Below are 14334 nucleotides of genomic sequence, written 5' to 3'. Positions count from 1 at the left end.
CATTGTGCTACCTTTATTGTATTGTGACACATTGTGTAGAAACCAAATATAAAAAGGTAACAGAAGGTATTGTGATCGATTATATTAACATAAATGAAAATATGCCAGAACAAATATTAGATTGCTTGAAAAAAAAACAGGAGAAACTGCCTTCACACCAGTGAACAGCAAACAACAACGAAGGTGACCAACTGGTGCTCAGTCTCTTTTATTGACACGATTGCATTTCGTGTAGTGCAATCATGACAGTTAAGACGAACAAATTCACAAAATCTTTTCAATCCTTAGAAACACCGCTCCTTTGTAAACCGGAGTAAGCTACTCGAAGAACCAGCATATGCTACTGCCCGCAGAAGTCAACAGCTTACTCTGGTTTCATAAGATGATTGAAAAGATTTTGTGAATTTGTACGTTTTAACTGTCATGATTTCATTACAAGACTCATGAGGCAGTGCCTTATACAGGAGAGTTATTTTGCTTATTTTATCCATTTTGGTTTCTTGATTTTCTACATACCAATATTAGGAACCCCTGAGGAAGGAGTGTTTCTACAAACACGGACCATGTCAGGTCCAGTCCACATCAATATTAGGACCAGTTTTCTAGATAGATTTTTTATGTTGTTCATGTACTTGTTTTAAGATTTTTGTTTTAGTTTAATAAAATTCCTGCACCCTGTACATTTTCCTGCAGTTTTGTTTTGGTTTCTTGACACTTGGAAACATGCAAAAATATCCATCTCTGGTAATCCATACGTACGTTGTAAAGAGGCAAAATGACCCTCTTCCATATACAATTGAAAAATATATTATAGTCCTTGGTGTGCCAAACACTGAACTGTCTGGAAATCACAATTTCCCTGAATTGGGAGATATAGAGATATCACAGATGACAATTTTAAACAATGACAGAGCCACCGCCAGGTCCGTCTCGCAGGGGCAAATATCGGATACATTACCACCACAGATTGGAGAGCCGGGGCTGAGACATGTAATAAATAACTGATATGTTAAGAGGACAGCAATGATAATTCCAGTTTAGTAGCAGAAAAATGATGCCCCTCTATACCAATCATTAATGTGCCTCATCTGGCATGCCATCACATACCAATGAATTAACCCCCTTTCCCTAGGAAGACAAACCCTAGCAAATGGCATTTGGGATTTTTTGCCCTCCCTTCCCCCCCCCCCCAAACATAGCGTTGGAGCCCTCTAATAAATTGGACATGGTGTGTGTGAGATAACAAAATGGGCAAAACCTGAAATTTATATAACCATTGCAGAAAAAGTGCCATATTATATAAGGCCACCCGTCCTGCTACTGACAATGGAAAAGCTGCCCAAATAGTGAGCTTTTGCAACGATGTCCTCCAGTAACAGACCAACGTTGCAACCATACAAAGTCATAATATCTCGAGGTAACCAGACTCTCAAATATTTTATTGATGTCGGGGCCTATGAAAATGGAAAATCCCTCTCCCACCTCTCAACGAAAACCCCAAATAAAGCCAAAATTGTTTACATCTCAAGAGAAGGATTGTTGTTGCTAGTAAGTAATCTGCTGGGGTATATCCAATATGGCTTCCAGCAGCTCAGGCCTGCTTCAAACTGATGGGCTCCTACCAAGCAATGGCCCATTCATAAGTGCAAGTAAATATCAATCTACAATCACACCAAAGTGGGAGGAATCTGGTACTAAAGCACATTTAAAGGCCTAGCTGCCCTTTCAGTATCGGGTTCAAGGGCACAGGTAGGAGTATAGGATGTGATATACTACATTTCTTTGGTTTATATTATTCTATAAACAGGTATTTATTTTCTATCTGGACCAATAGTTCAGTGATTTACCCAGAGTCAGAAGGAGCTGCGGTGGGAATCAAATGCTGTTCAGGCCACTCTACTGACCGTGTGTGTACCAACACCAATTTTTTTTTCTTATTATTAATAGAAGAAAAGCATGGTTGCTGCTAATAGTTCATTACAGTTTCTGTACTGCTTGCCTTTCAAATGATGTACATACTGAAATAGCCACACAAGACCATGCAAAACATAAAAAGAACAATTTAAATCCATTTTAGAGAAATCAAAAATCAGATCTTGGACTGATAACAGTTCTAGGTTTGGTGATGGAATAGATATGAAGCAGGAGGCAGTCTAGAGAAGAAAAAGGGAAAATTTGCTAGAGGCTATGATAGTAACAATTTATAATGTTCCAGCAAGACAGCCCGAGGTGATAGAAATTTAAAACAATGCAGTACCAGAGTAGAAACCATCTCTGACTCCAGCTTCCCTTTATTTCCTGCATATTTCAAAATTAATTAATTTTCGTTTTATAGCCTGTCCTCCCCAGAAGCTCAGAACAGATTACATCATGCATGTCATTTTACAGGAACAATAGCGAGCTACATAATCAGTACACGTGCTACAGCAAACTGACAGGATCTGATAAATTCACTAAAGCATGTGTGTGTCCATGTTATGGGGAAGCTAAGAATATACAGGAAAATGCAGGAACTCTTAGCTGTTCAACTGGTGTCCTACAGAGACGGATAAGGCCACTGGGCCACTCAAAGCACTTTCAACACAGATTTGCCTAGCAAAGTGCAACAATTGAGTCTGGCAAGGCCCCAGAACCTCACTGACACACTATGTGTCCGATAGCAATAGTACCAATTGTTGAACACGGACTTCTCCCCGGAGGATAATCAACAGCGGACAGATCACAGTCCATCAGACGTCTAGATTTGGAAAAGCAGCAGTTCAAGCATGGGGCGGTGTGCGCATGCTCAGAGGCCGAGGGCGTGGCTACATGGCTGGATTGCTACATGGCTGCTGCAAAGCAGCAGCTCCAGCCTCTGCCTTCCGCAACGTCAGCCAACCAACAGAAAGCATAGGGAAGGGGCGGAGCCCGAGACCAACCCGTTCCCCTCCTCCCCTTTGTGACGTCATCGCCAGCGGAAGTGCGCTTTCCGTTCCGGGACACGTCAGCTCGCGTTCCGATTGGCCCCGAGCATGGAGCTGAACGGGGAGCCGATCCCCGGGAAGCCGCTGCTGGAGACGGAGGGCGTGGCCTTCTTGCAGCAGACCGGTGAGTGCCGGTGCATCAGGCCCAACATCTCTTCGCACTGGCTCCATCTTATGCAAATAGATCTCATGCATATGCATTGCAGAAATCCTGACAAGGGGCCTGCGATGAGGGGGATAAACCAGTTCTTATCCCATAGTGCTGTCAGGTTCACCAGTTTTTAAATTGGACTCCAGACATAGCAGTAGGGTGGCTGTGAACGGCAACAGGCGAACAGGCTTCCCTCTGCTGTGTCACTGATGATGCGACAGAGGGATGCCCTGGCCTGCAGGCCAAGCCAAGGAAGAAGCCTGTTCGCTGCGCGCCCAAAAGGGGGTGGGAGTCGGTCCAGAGGTGCTGCACAGGGGAATAGGAGGATGGAAAGCTGCTGCACGGGGAGGGGGAGGAGAGAAAGAATTGGAGGAGAGGAAGGGGGAGATGTAACAGTTCGAGGGAGATATCTTGCATAATGGTGGAGGGGAGGGAGACATGCATGGAGAAGAGAGAAGGAGAAATGCTGGACATAGGGTAGAGGGCAGGGAGAGAAGAGGAAGGAAGAGATGCTGCATGGAGGGGAATAGAGGTTTGACCCAGGGCACAAGACAGGGAGATAGTGGGAAAGAAACAGAAATGTTGGATACGTCAGTGGAAGATGAATGGTGAGCACGGAGAAAGAAGAAAATGGCAAATGGGCAGGAGACCCTGGTGAGTGAGTTAACAGAAACCAGAGCCTAGGACCAACATGATTGGAAGAATAAAATGACCAGCTAACAATGGGTAGAACATAGAAAAGAAAATGATAAGATGTCAGATTTGAAATGTGTATCTTGCCAGAGCTGGTGTTACACAGCGAGCTGAGCTTGGGCCTAACAGAGAGAGGAAAAGTCTTTTTTCTTTATTTTGTTTACACTACAGTGCCAGCATGGGACTGGAAGATGGCAAAGGGGGGCTGGGTGAAGAGGCTACAAAATAAACCCACCAGGACGTTTGATCAAAAACAACAACACTCTATTGGGCAGGAAAAGTGAATTGAATCAAATCGAAAAATCAATTCAATAGGCCAAATCGAACTGAAAATGTTTTCTCTGAATCAGGCAGACACTACTCTGTGACTGTACCTTGAGTACTGCGCATTCTTTTGGTCGCTGCATCTTGATGTAAAACTGACTTAGAAAAGGGACCAAAATGATAAAGGAAATGGAGCAATTCATACTCATAATGAGAAAAGGCTAAATATGGCTGAGGGAAGATTTGAAAGACCTTAAAATGATGACTGGAGTGGAATGGATAGATACAGAGCTTAAGGGACATAAAATTAGGAAGTAACATTAAAACAAAATCATTCCATTCATAATTAAAACTTGAATTTGTTACCAGAGGATATGGTAAAAGTTGAGTTTGAACTAGGTTCTGGATGAAAAGTCCATAAACTTAAGGCAGATTTGGGGAAACCACAGCTTATTCCTTGTGGTAAGTAATCTAGCTTTTTTTTTTTAATCCTACATGTATTTGAAACCTACATGGACCACTGTTAGAAACAGGATACTTAGCTTAATTGAGTTTTCATCTGGCCCAATGTGCTTTGCTGTACTGTTCTGGTAGGGTTGGACTCCAAGACCTTACTGTAAGGATTTCTCATATCTCCTCCCCCATGAACTTGTGTTCTAGGGTTTACTTCCTGCATCCTCTGGATCAATGAAATTACATCATAAATGTATATATTATCTTGAAGGGTGAACCTCGTTCTCTGAAATGCATTTCAAAAAGTGTTAAGAAGCTAAAACTCCCCTTCCTTTCCTGTTTGTGCAGTGGGCTCAGCATTGACAGACTATGGCTGGTTTATCTTCTTTGGCGGCATTGCTGCTTTCCTGGTTATTCAACGGCTGGTGGGGAGCCTGAGGCAGAGACAATCAGATGCGCCAGATGCTGCTGCAGCTGGTCAGTTATGTGTAACTTCAATTCTTTTGGACTATTTTGTATTAATGTTTCCGATAGAAATTATCAGCAAGACGTGTAGGCAGAACTGTCGGGAATTTGCTCTTTACTCATTTCTGGTAAGCCAAGAGTCTTCATGCAGGAAATCTGAGGTTCCAAAGATCGCTTCTTACTCTTCGGTTATGTGACGCCTCTTATTGGAGGTTATAATGAGCTGGTTATGTAACATTGTGACTGGCAAACTGTATTGTTCCTAATGTGTTGTGGTGTCACCATACTTAAACCATCTTGTCCATAGATGCACTGTGGTGAAATGTTTCCCTCAAGAGTATTCCAGGCAGAACTCCTCAGGTGCTTGAGATATTTCGAACAGAAACCCCAGTTGGCAACTCTTTGTTGACTAACTGAGGGCTTTTGGACTTACAGTACACCTCAAGAGAATAGGCAGGATTGGCTCTTGATTCCCTGCACAGTTAGTGACAACAGACTTTATTTTATCCTGGGGCAACGGGTGGGGGGGGGAGGTTCCTATACAAGCAAATGATGTCATTGGCTGTGCAACCTCTTCTGTTTTTCAGAGACAGGCTACCCAAAGTGAATTTATTTCAAGATTTAAGTTAATTTTTTTTTTCTGTTGCATAGAACGTTATGGACCCCTGTTAGATTACAAAAACTAGATAGTTCTTTGTCTAATAGATGCTGGCATTGTCATTTAGAAGTAGGAACTTTAGATCATTTATTGTTTCACTGCCCATACATTATGAATTTTTGGAAATCAATTTGGGACCAAATTAATAATTTATTAGAAAACCCAGTGGCATTGACTTATGATACTGTAATATTTGGTATGGAAATGAGAACCAAAAGTCAGATTTCGGCAAATAACAACAAATTATTACTAATAATGACTGGAGTTGCCATTCAACAAATCACATTTAACTGGAAAGATTGGAAGAGATTAAACTACAATTTCTGGTGGAACTCTTTATGCCATATTTATAAAATGGAAAGGTTTATTGCAGTACAACGGGGCTATCTTAAAAGGTTTCAGGATATATGGAAACCATTAATGAAATATTGTAAAGATTAAAGTAAAACTGATTCCCTTATATTAATTATTATTTAAGATGCAGGGGGGGGTATTTTAATATCACATGTTTTATATGATAATAAAATATATGGGTGGGTGGAATGGGATAGGGATGGGGTTAAGAATTTATGAGATGTATCAATGAATAATTCTAAGTGATGTATTTATTATTTATGTGAATGAATATATTATAACACTTTATGTAATCTTGAAAATGAATAAAGAATACAAAAAAAAAAAAAAAAGATTTAAGTTAATTTTCCAGTGGAAATAGGGTCTCACTAATTCAACTGCCTTAATGAATTGGGAACCTGGTGAATTTCAGATGAAATAATTGCAAAAGTCCAGCTCCTGGAGTGTCTGGGGGGGGGGGGGGGGGGGGCTGCTGGATCTACAGAGCTACACTCTCCATCGCTCAGACACTGTCTCTCTCTCTCTATCTCTATTGAAACAGACCTGGGGGAAGCCACCGCTTGTCCAGGTACTTGTGATCTGGATTGGCCATTGTGAAAACTGGATCCTGGGCTAGATGGACAGTTTGGTCTGATCCAGTTCTCTCTTTCTGTGTATGTTGCAGATCCGGTTATGGTTGTGAGACAGCAGGAAGCGATGGCAGCTGCAAGGCTTCGAATGCAGGAAGATCTGAATTCTCAGGCTGAGAAGTACAAAGAGAAGCAAAAACTGGTGAGTTATGTCTCTACACTCCCCCCTCCATATTCATGGGTTTGGTACTCGTGACTTCGATTATTTGCGGTTTTTAACCCCTACCAGATCTCACTACAACTTACTTTTTAAAGCCTCCACAACTTAGAGCCGACTCTGACCCACCCCTGCCTCCCGGATCCCTCCACAACTTAATTTTTAAAGCCTGGTGGTCTAGTGGTGAAACGGGGTAGGAGTGAGCTTCCTACGCTCCTGCCCCATGCAGAGCCGCAAACATAAATGGCTGCTGTAAGTTCCCGCAAGAAGTTTCTCAAGTTCCATGAGCTGGAGAGAGGCATTTTCAGCTCTCAACACTACCTTTACCAAGGTAATGGTGGTGGCTGCAGGCCACCTGAGCAAAGTGACGATTCAGGTGCATTCATAATTGGATGATTGGCTAATCAGAGCCCTGTCCGAGGCAGCAGTCCGCAAAGTAGTGGCACAAGTAGTGAAGTTATTGCAGGACCTAGGGTGGATCATCTAGAACCAACTCAATCCCTAGAGTACTTGGAAATTCTCTTCAAAATGGCAGAGTGCCTTGTTTTTCTTTCAGAGCCATGCAGACGGAAGCTATGGCATCAGATTCAGGACATACTGGCCAGCCCCCACGAATGCTCTGTTGTCCTGGATGGCAGAAGTGTGTCACAGTTTAGAGTGGTGGCTCCGGGCTGAGACTCTTATCAAAGGGGAGGTGCCTCTTTGAATCTTGTCTTGGATGATACTGATGCCAGATGCCAGTCTGTATGGCTGGGGAGGTCATTATGAGGGTAGGCTAGTTTAGGGCCGCTTGGTACCCTTACGGAGAAAATGGTCAGTAAACAGATTAGAACCCAGAGCCATTCATCTAGCACTGCTGGCATTGGAAGTACAGTACTCCCCCAAAATTCACAGGGGTTCCGTTCCAGGACCCCCCCGGGAATTTTGAAAAACTGCAAATACGGTTTTTAGGCAGTGAAGGCAGGAGAGGGCAGCTGGAGCGCCGGCAGGTGAAGGAAATCACTCGAGTCTGCTCCGACTGCCTCTTCCTGTAGTAAAGTCGGGCTATACTAATCAGGCCACTGGGAGAACGGGCTACTGGGCTTGATGGACCATTGGTCTGACCCAGTAAGGCTATTCTTATGTTTATGGGATGCCCATTTAAAAGACATTTAGAGTGATACAATAACCCTCTCTATTACATGAACCGCAGACCGACTGCTACACTTCTCTCTCTTTCACTGGTCTAGTGTAAAGCATTTCAGTGCACTAACCAAATGTTTCTGCTCTTTCTAAACATCTGCTTTCTCATATCAGATTGAAGAGGAGAAACGCAGACAGAAAATAGAAATGTGGGAGAACTTGCAAGAAGGCAAAAGCTACAAAGGAACTCTGAGAAGGAATCAGGTAGTGCATCTCCCACTTTCAACCTGAAACTTTTGCCACCAGATGCATAACAGAAAACAGTGTATATTTAGAGAACGCTCTTTGCTCTTTGTGCATGGCAGGAAGTCCCAGTGCAAGAATCTACAACCTCGACTGACCGAAAAACAGAGCAGAGACCCCTGAGGAGAAATGGTAAGAGAGAGGGGAGAGTAGACTCTCTCACTCCTTGGTCTGGAATGATCTTCCTCCAGAGATTAGAACTCTTTCTTCTTTGACTTCTTTTAGAAAAACGTATCTATATACAAAATATCTTACAGACAATTGATAGAATTTTTTAGCTAATAATTATGTATTGATAGCTATTGTTTTTTCTCTTTTCCTTTATTGTTCATTACTGACTTTTAAGGTTATACTCTATTAACCCCCTCTCACCACCACCATAAAATAAATATATTTACCCCAAATCAAAGGAACATAATACAGAAAATAAAAAATGGAGTAGTTAGCCCCCATAAGTTAAAGAGGAAAACAGAAAGCAATTTTTCCTCAAATGAACGAGCTTAAATACTGTAAAATTATATGTGAATTACAGCCAAAGAAAACCAGGTAATATCTGTCAAGACATACCTGAAGTAGGGAAGAGTTTCTAGCCCAGCAGATGCCAAATTAATATGAAGTGAAGTGCCACAGTCGGTCTCCATTATAGGGGACTTAAAGTTACGCACACTTGGTGTACCGTTAACCGAATTCTAGTTCATCTACAGTTCCACGCCTAATTTATGCTAGGTCAGAGGCTGATAGAAATACGCAGACCTAATAGTAGGTAGTTAGGCATTTAAATACCCCCTAGCAGTCATGTGCGCATTTTATAGAATCCCAACGAAGGGCAGTTACTGGCCCTAATTAACAGTTAAGCACATGAATTGTTAAAGGCAATTAGGTTTATGTTTATTAATATTTCTATACCGCGGTTTACAAAAAATTGACAAAAAGGAAAAGACCGCCAATTCTTAAAAAACAGTTTTATTAGTTGCTGCAGGACCTGTTTCTCAGAAAAATTAAAACCCCTAATTAATAAAATTAAGGGAATGCTAATCTAAAAAGATAAGCCTTAAATGAAGACCTATGTTTAATGTAAGAGAACTCACAGTGTAGCTCATTAGGAAAAGAGTTTCATAAATTTGGTACAGAAGCTACGGGTTGACATTAGCCTAACCAGATGAATTGAGGTGAAGTCAATTGATCTAAGGTTGATGAGTGTAAGGTACGAGTAGGTTTATACAGAATTGTGCGTTAAATGGGATTTGATAGGAAGCCAGTGATACTCGTTAAATAACGGAGAGACATGGTCATATCTCTGGGCATTAGTAAGAATTGTAATAGCGGTATTTTGAACAGTCTGTAATTTCTTAAGAGATACCTGAGGAAGTCCAGAATACACGATGTTAACAATAATCCAGTTTCGAGGTAATTAAGTTAGACGCGCAATTGATCTTATTCTATAACTTGTACACATGAAACATGACGTTGGCTGCACAAGTTTCTAGAGTTGGGAGGGGGGGTGTTTGCTTCTAGAAGTGTCCTGTGATTGGACTAGAGAGGCTTGCGGTGGATATGATATTTCCTCTCTCATTCCAGATTATAACCCTTTATCTGGGAACAGCAGTGGATCGTGTTCTTGGAGGCCAGGGCGCCGAGGGCCCGCCTCGGGTGGCGGATGAGGTTAGGAGCCTTGCTGGAGTTGCTGAGACTTCAGCAAGGTATGCCTGCCCTGCTGCCTGGAGCTTGCCTGTTTCTGCCCTCATCTTCTGGATTCTGGATTGGCACTCAGCTGCTATTGAGGGGGTTCTGCTGAACGTCTCGTTAATTTGCATTGTGCGACGGTGAAATGAAGCCTGCAGCCAAAGTCCCATTGGAAGCATAGCAGAGCTGGAATTGTTGGTATGGCTTGATCTCCAGTTAACGTCCAGCAGATGTGAAACATGTGAAAGCAACTGACTTTTATAGTCAAGAAGTACTCGGTGGGGTTCACAGTGCACTTTATTTATGGCAGATGTTTTGTTGTCAGATCCTTGGTTTTCCCTTGCAAGAACTGAATGGCCCAGCAGACGCTCCTACATCGCATCTGTACAGCTGATGAGTGGCCATGATTTAATGAAGTAATAATCCAGATGATGAGGCTGCGTGATAGGTTGCTGCAAATGACGTCATCCTTACAAATGGGGAATGCACCAATGAGGATTGCCGATACTTGGCAGCAGGTAGTGTGTCCATCTGTCCTGTTCCAGGGTCCTTTTATTTCTATAGCTTTGTGAATCAAACTGGTGAACAGATTGAGTTTTAGATTTAGAAGCTGCCGCCACTGCTGAAAAAAACACTTATTAAATGATTTTTGGACATCCCAGTTTATTAATAGCAGTTTCATTTTTATACACTGAGCCAGTGCAATCCAGCTCCAAGCGTAAACACGTATGAAGAGTTGAGCTCAATGACAGGTGCCTTGCCTCTGGGTAATATATTCTTGTACATTCTTGTAAATTAATTAATTTAAATTTTGCACATCTGAGAGATCATTAGATAAGGCAGGATTGTAGTCGGCTCTTCATCGACCAAACACAGATTGTAACAACCTGCATTTGAGACAGTTTTCCTTCCAACTGTATTATAATGAAGAGGATTATGTAAGAAATGGAACATTTATCCAAAATATTTAAAGAGAGAGCAGCAGAAGGGGAGGAGAAGCTGGCCAGGGCCTTGCTGTCTGCTGCTCCTTGTAGGCTCTGCTCCCAGCTCCAGCCTTCTGAGAGTGGCACACAGATGGGCTCAGGAAAGCTAAGGAGGTGGTAGGCAGGAATCTAACTGGGGAGGAGCCCTCAACTTCCAGGCTCTAGGTGGTCAGAATATTTCATCTATTAAAGCCCCACTTTAATGGGCATTTCTACAACCATAACAGTTGTAATGGGCTGTGGGGTCTCTCTTCCTCCCCGGGGCTCCTAGCAGAGCACAGCATTATACCAGCCATTAACCCAATAGGGGACACCTTGTCACTATTTATTTATGAAAGAATACAGGAAAACTGGACCTGTGCAGATTAGCTGGAAGAGGCTAAAGAAAGTATCTCTTTAATAGAAAGTTGATGCCCTATTACCCCTGTCCCGTTCCCATGCCCTCCACCAAATTGAATTCTCTATCTGAGTGCTGTAGCTTTTGCCCACCTTTGACCTGAACCTTTATAACTAATGGTTTCTAGCACACACACAGCCAGAAGAACCCCTAGCCATGAGGTGATGAGGGTCTATCCATGCAGTGACCCGTCAGTTGAGCTCAGGATAAAAGCAAGCCAACAATCGCGTATATGCATCGCTGATCCCACTGCTTTAAACCCATTAAGTTAGGGGTGGGGGGAGCCCCCCACTACATCTATGAGTCCTCGTGCTCCTGTTGGGGGGGGGGTGTATGGGGGAACCCCCCCAATACACTGAAAAACTCCCGAACTCCAAAATCATAACAGAAAACTGAAGTTTGAAGTGTACTTCTGGGGTGGGGTGGGGTTCACCCCTCCAAACCACCCTCCAACGTGAGCGTGAGGACTTCTACATGTACTGGGGGTTTTTCCCCCCATAACCCCTCACAGCGGTAATGTTACCGGTTTAAAGTGGCGGCAATTGTCGTCGCGCTTTAGTTACGGAACCATCCATGCACAGGTCAGTGAGGAATAACCGCTATTGCGAGTCATTTCTCTAGCGCTCCAAGACCTACACCAGTGTGTCCCTTCCTGAAGAGCTTCCAGCCTTCTTAGACAAAGGCAAATGGATGAGTGTACACTTCCCTATTTGTGAATTCTGTATCTACGGATTCGCATATTCGTGGTTTTAGATAAAAAATATTTTTTTTCATTTTTCAGGCTATTTTAAGCCCTGTAAGCCCCCCCCCCTTAAGCCTTACCTGGTGGTCTAGCGGGTTTTCGGGGCAGGAGCAATCTTCCCACGCTCCTGCCCTGTGCAGATCACTCACAGGAAATGGCTCGAGAGACTACGGGAGCTCAAGGCAGCCATTTCCTGTGAGCGATCTGCACGGGGCAGGAGTGTGGGAAGATTGCTCCTGCCCCGAAAACCTGTTAGATCACCGGGTAAGGCTTAAGGGGGGGCTTTCAGGGCTTAAAATAACTGGGGGAAGCGGGGGTTAGGGGCAGAACCGGTCCGAATATTATTTGCGGTTTTTTAATATTCGTGGGCCGGCTCTGCCCCGAATCCTCGCAAATACGGAGGGGGAAGTGTACTGGCTTTTACAGCTTGCAGTGTTTCAGGTGAAGATCGCCTTCACTAGAACTGCATGGTGGTAGGAAGCTTCTTCCAAATGTCAGTGAAGTCTTTCTGCAGTGAAAGCTGCTAAAAGTTAGTTTTACATTTCCTGTCCAGGGTATTTACGTCACTCTTTATATTTTTATTTTCAAATGATTTTTGTTGAGCTCAGCACTGGAAAAAGTACAGGGAATACAACCAAATACGGACAAGCTCAAATTTTCAAACCACCCCCCAGTCCTCTGTCAAGCCAATAACATGGGACAATTTAATTCCATTGGGTTTAGCAGTTTTCGCTCTTTATACTAATATAACCCCTCAGAAGGCTTTTTTCTTGTAAATCCCATCACCCCTCTGTACCAACCTACCTTAAAACCCTTCTGATCCCCGAGACTCTTCAGCTTCCAACCCTTTTGCAATATCTTCATGTCCACCCTTCTGTCTCACTATGTTGCATATTAGCCACGTGGACCCTTCATTGTGGAACTCCTTACCACCTTACATCCATGCTGAACCCTCTTATCCCAAATTCAAATCATTACTGAAGACCTTCCTTTCACTGAAACATTTGGTCTGCCTCCATTAAGAGTCCTGTCCTTCCCTGATTTTTATTTTGTTGTAAACCATATAGTTTCCTTTTTTTATTTTCTTGGATCAATTGCAGTAAATCAAGCATATGAAGTAAATAAAAACGTCCTAATACTCAGAGATCAATGCCCAAAACGACCGCCTTGCCACTGAAAAAAAATAACACCCGACCAGAGCAGGGGTTAGGCATTAGAATCGTGGCAAAACTTCTCTTCATTCTTATTTTCTTTAGAAGCAGAAGTGAGACGAATGTGTGTGAGTCAGAGCAAATAAAGTGAAAGCACACGGTGGTGTCTGTTTTCTGTGCTTTAATATAAGCCTTTCATGTGAAAAAAAAACCCAAGCTTATATTTAAAGACATAGAAGAAGGGTGCCATTTTGTATTTCACTTCCTGGTTGTTTGGGCCTGGGCGCAAAAGGTGTGCTGATTGTAGGGTTACCAAAAGCAGGACACGTCCGAGGGACCGGACAGCTTTTCAGAGCCTGGCACTTTGTCCGGGTTTTGAAAAGCTTCCTGACAAAATCTGCGCATGTGCGAATGCGGTGATGTCACACACGTGTGCGCATGATGTCGTGTTCCGCACATGCACCCATGCCACTTGGGGGTGGGTCTGAGGGGTGGAACTGGGCGGTCCTAGGGGCATGGCCTTGGGTCTGGATTTCCCCTAGCTGCTTGCAAACTTTTAAGCGAATGCGCTAGGCACATTCCTCCCCTTACCAATGCACAATGCTAACGACATGCATAGAATTTGCATGCTGTTGAGTTTTGAGCATGGGGGACACTTTCTGTGCTGTTCCTGCAGTATTTTCCAGCATTGGCCTGCTAGAATGGCACCATAGCCCCACTGGTTGCAAGAGGAAACTTGTAGGTCAAGGCCAAACGCCAATGTGCCTCATCAGCCTGCCATCCAGTAAATGGAGATGAGCTGCAGCTGTCACTTGAGCATTAAAGCTTTCATTTGATATTAAGATTTTGGAGTTTGAAGGTTCTTTCAACTTAGTTGTTTGCTGGTGGTGGCAGACACGAGGTGTCGCTGGGCTGGCATCTGTCGCCACATTGAAGCTGACAATAGGTCAAGGTTAATGCAAAAAAAAGTTTTTGTAAATAAAACTTTATTCAAAATAACAGTCATAAAAGCATACAGAACAGGTTCAAGCTTTCAATTTTGATGTACAACTAATGCAATCACTGCCTCTGACCATACAAAAGATAACAGAGAATCCGGGTCTTGACTCTTATGACCTGGATTTAACGATCAAAACCATAGCCCTACAGAGAGCCCTCCCCACCCT

The 14334-nt window shown here is 43.2% G+C and overlaps 1 protein-coding gene across 1 annotated transcript; it reads left to right on the top strand.

Moving 5' to 3' along the window:
• Positions 1–2929: 2929 nt before the first annotated feature.
• Positions 2930–10556, top strand: SELENOS (selenoprotein S). The gene is made up of 6 exons (XM_033921105.1): positions 2930–3087; positions 4873–5001; positions 6666–6772; positions 8084–8173; positions 8275–8344; positions 9791–10556. Exons 1-6 carry the CDS (start codon positions 3012–3014, stop codon positions 9871–9873), a joined length of 555 nt encoding a protein of 184 aa, XP_033776996.1. The 5' UTR covers positions 2930–3011; the 3' UTR covers positions 9874–10556.
• The last annotated feature ends 3778 nt before the right edge of the window (positions 10557–14334 follow it).

The sequence above is a fragment of the Geotrypetes seraphini genome, chromosome 14 (assembly GCF_902459505.1).
Source record: "Geotrypetes seraphini chromosome 14, aGeoSer1.1, whole genome shotgun sequence".
In the NCBI taxonomy this organism is placed as follows: domain Eukaryota; kingdom Metazoa; phylum Chordata; class Amphibia; order Gymnophiona; family Dermophiidae; genus Geotrypetes; species Geotrypetes seraphini.
The sequence above is the reverse complement of the archived record's forward strand: the minus strand, read 5'-3'. Positions and strand labels throughout refer to the sequence as shown.

Excerpts from the sequence above, each read along its gene's own strand:
- SELENOS (XM_033921105.1), top strand. The coding sequence starts at position 3,012 with ATGGAGCTGAACGGGGAGCCGATCCCCGGGAAGCCGCTGCTGGAGACG. Across the intron at positions 3,088-4,872 it reads GGCCTTCTTGCAGCAGACCG|TGGGCTCAGCATTGACAGAC; the intron begins GTGAGTGCCGGT and ends CTGTTTGTGCAG. Across the intron at positions 5,002-6,665 it reads GCCAGATGCTGCTGCAGCTG|ATCCGGTTATGGTTGTGAGA; the intron begins GTCAGTTATGTG and ends TGTATGTTGCAG.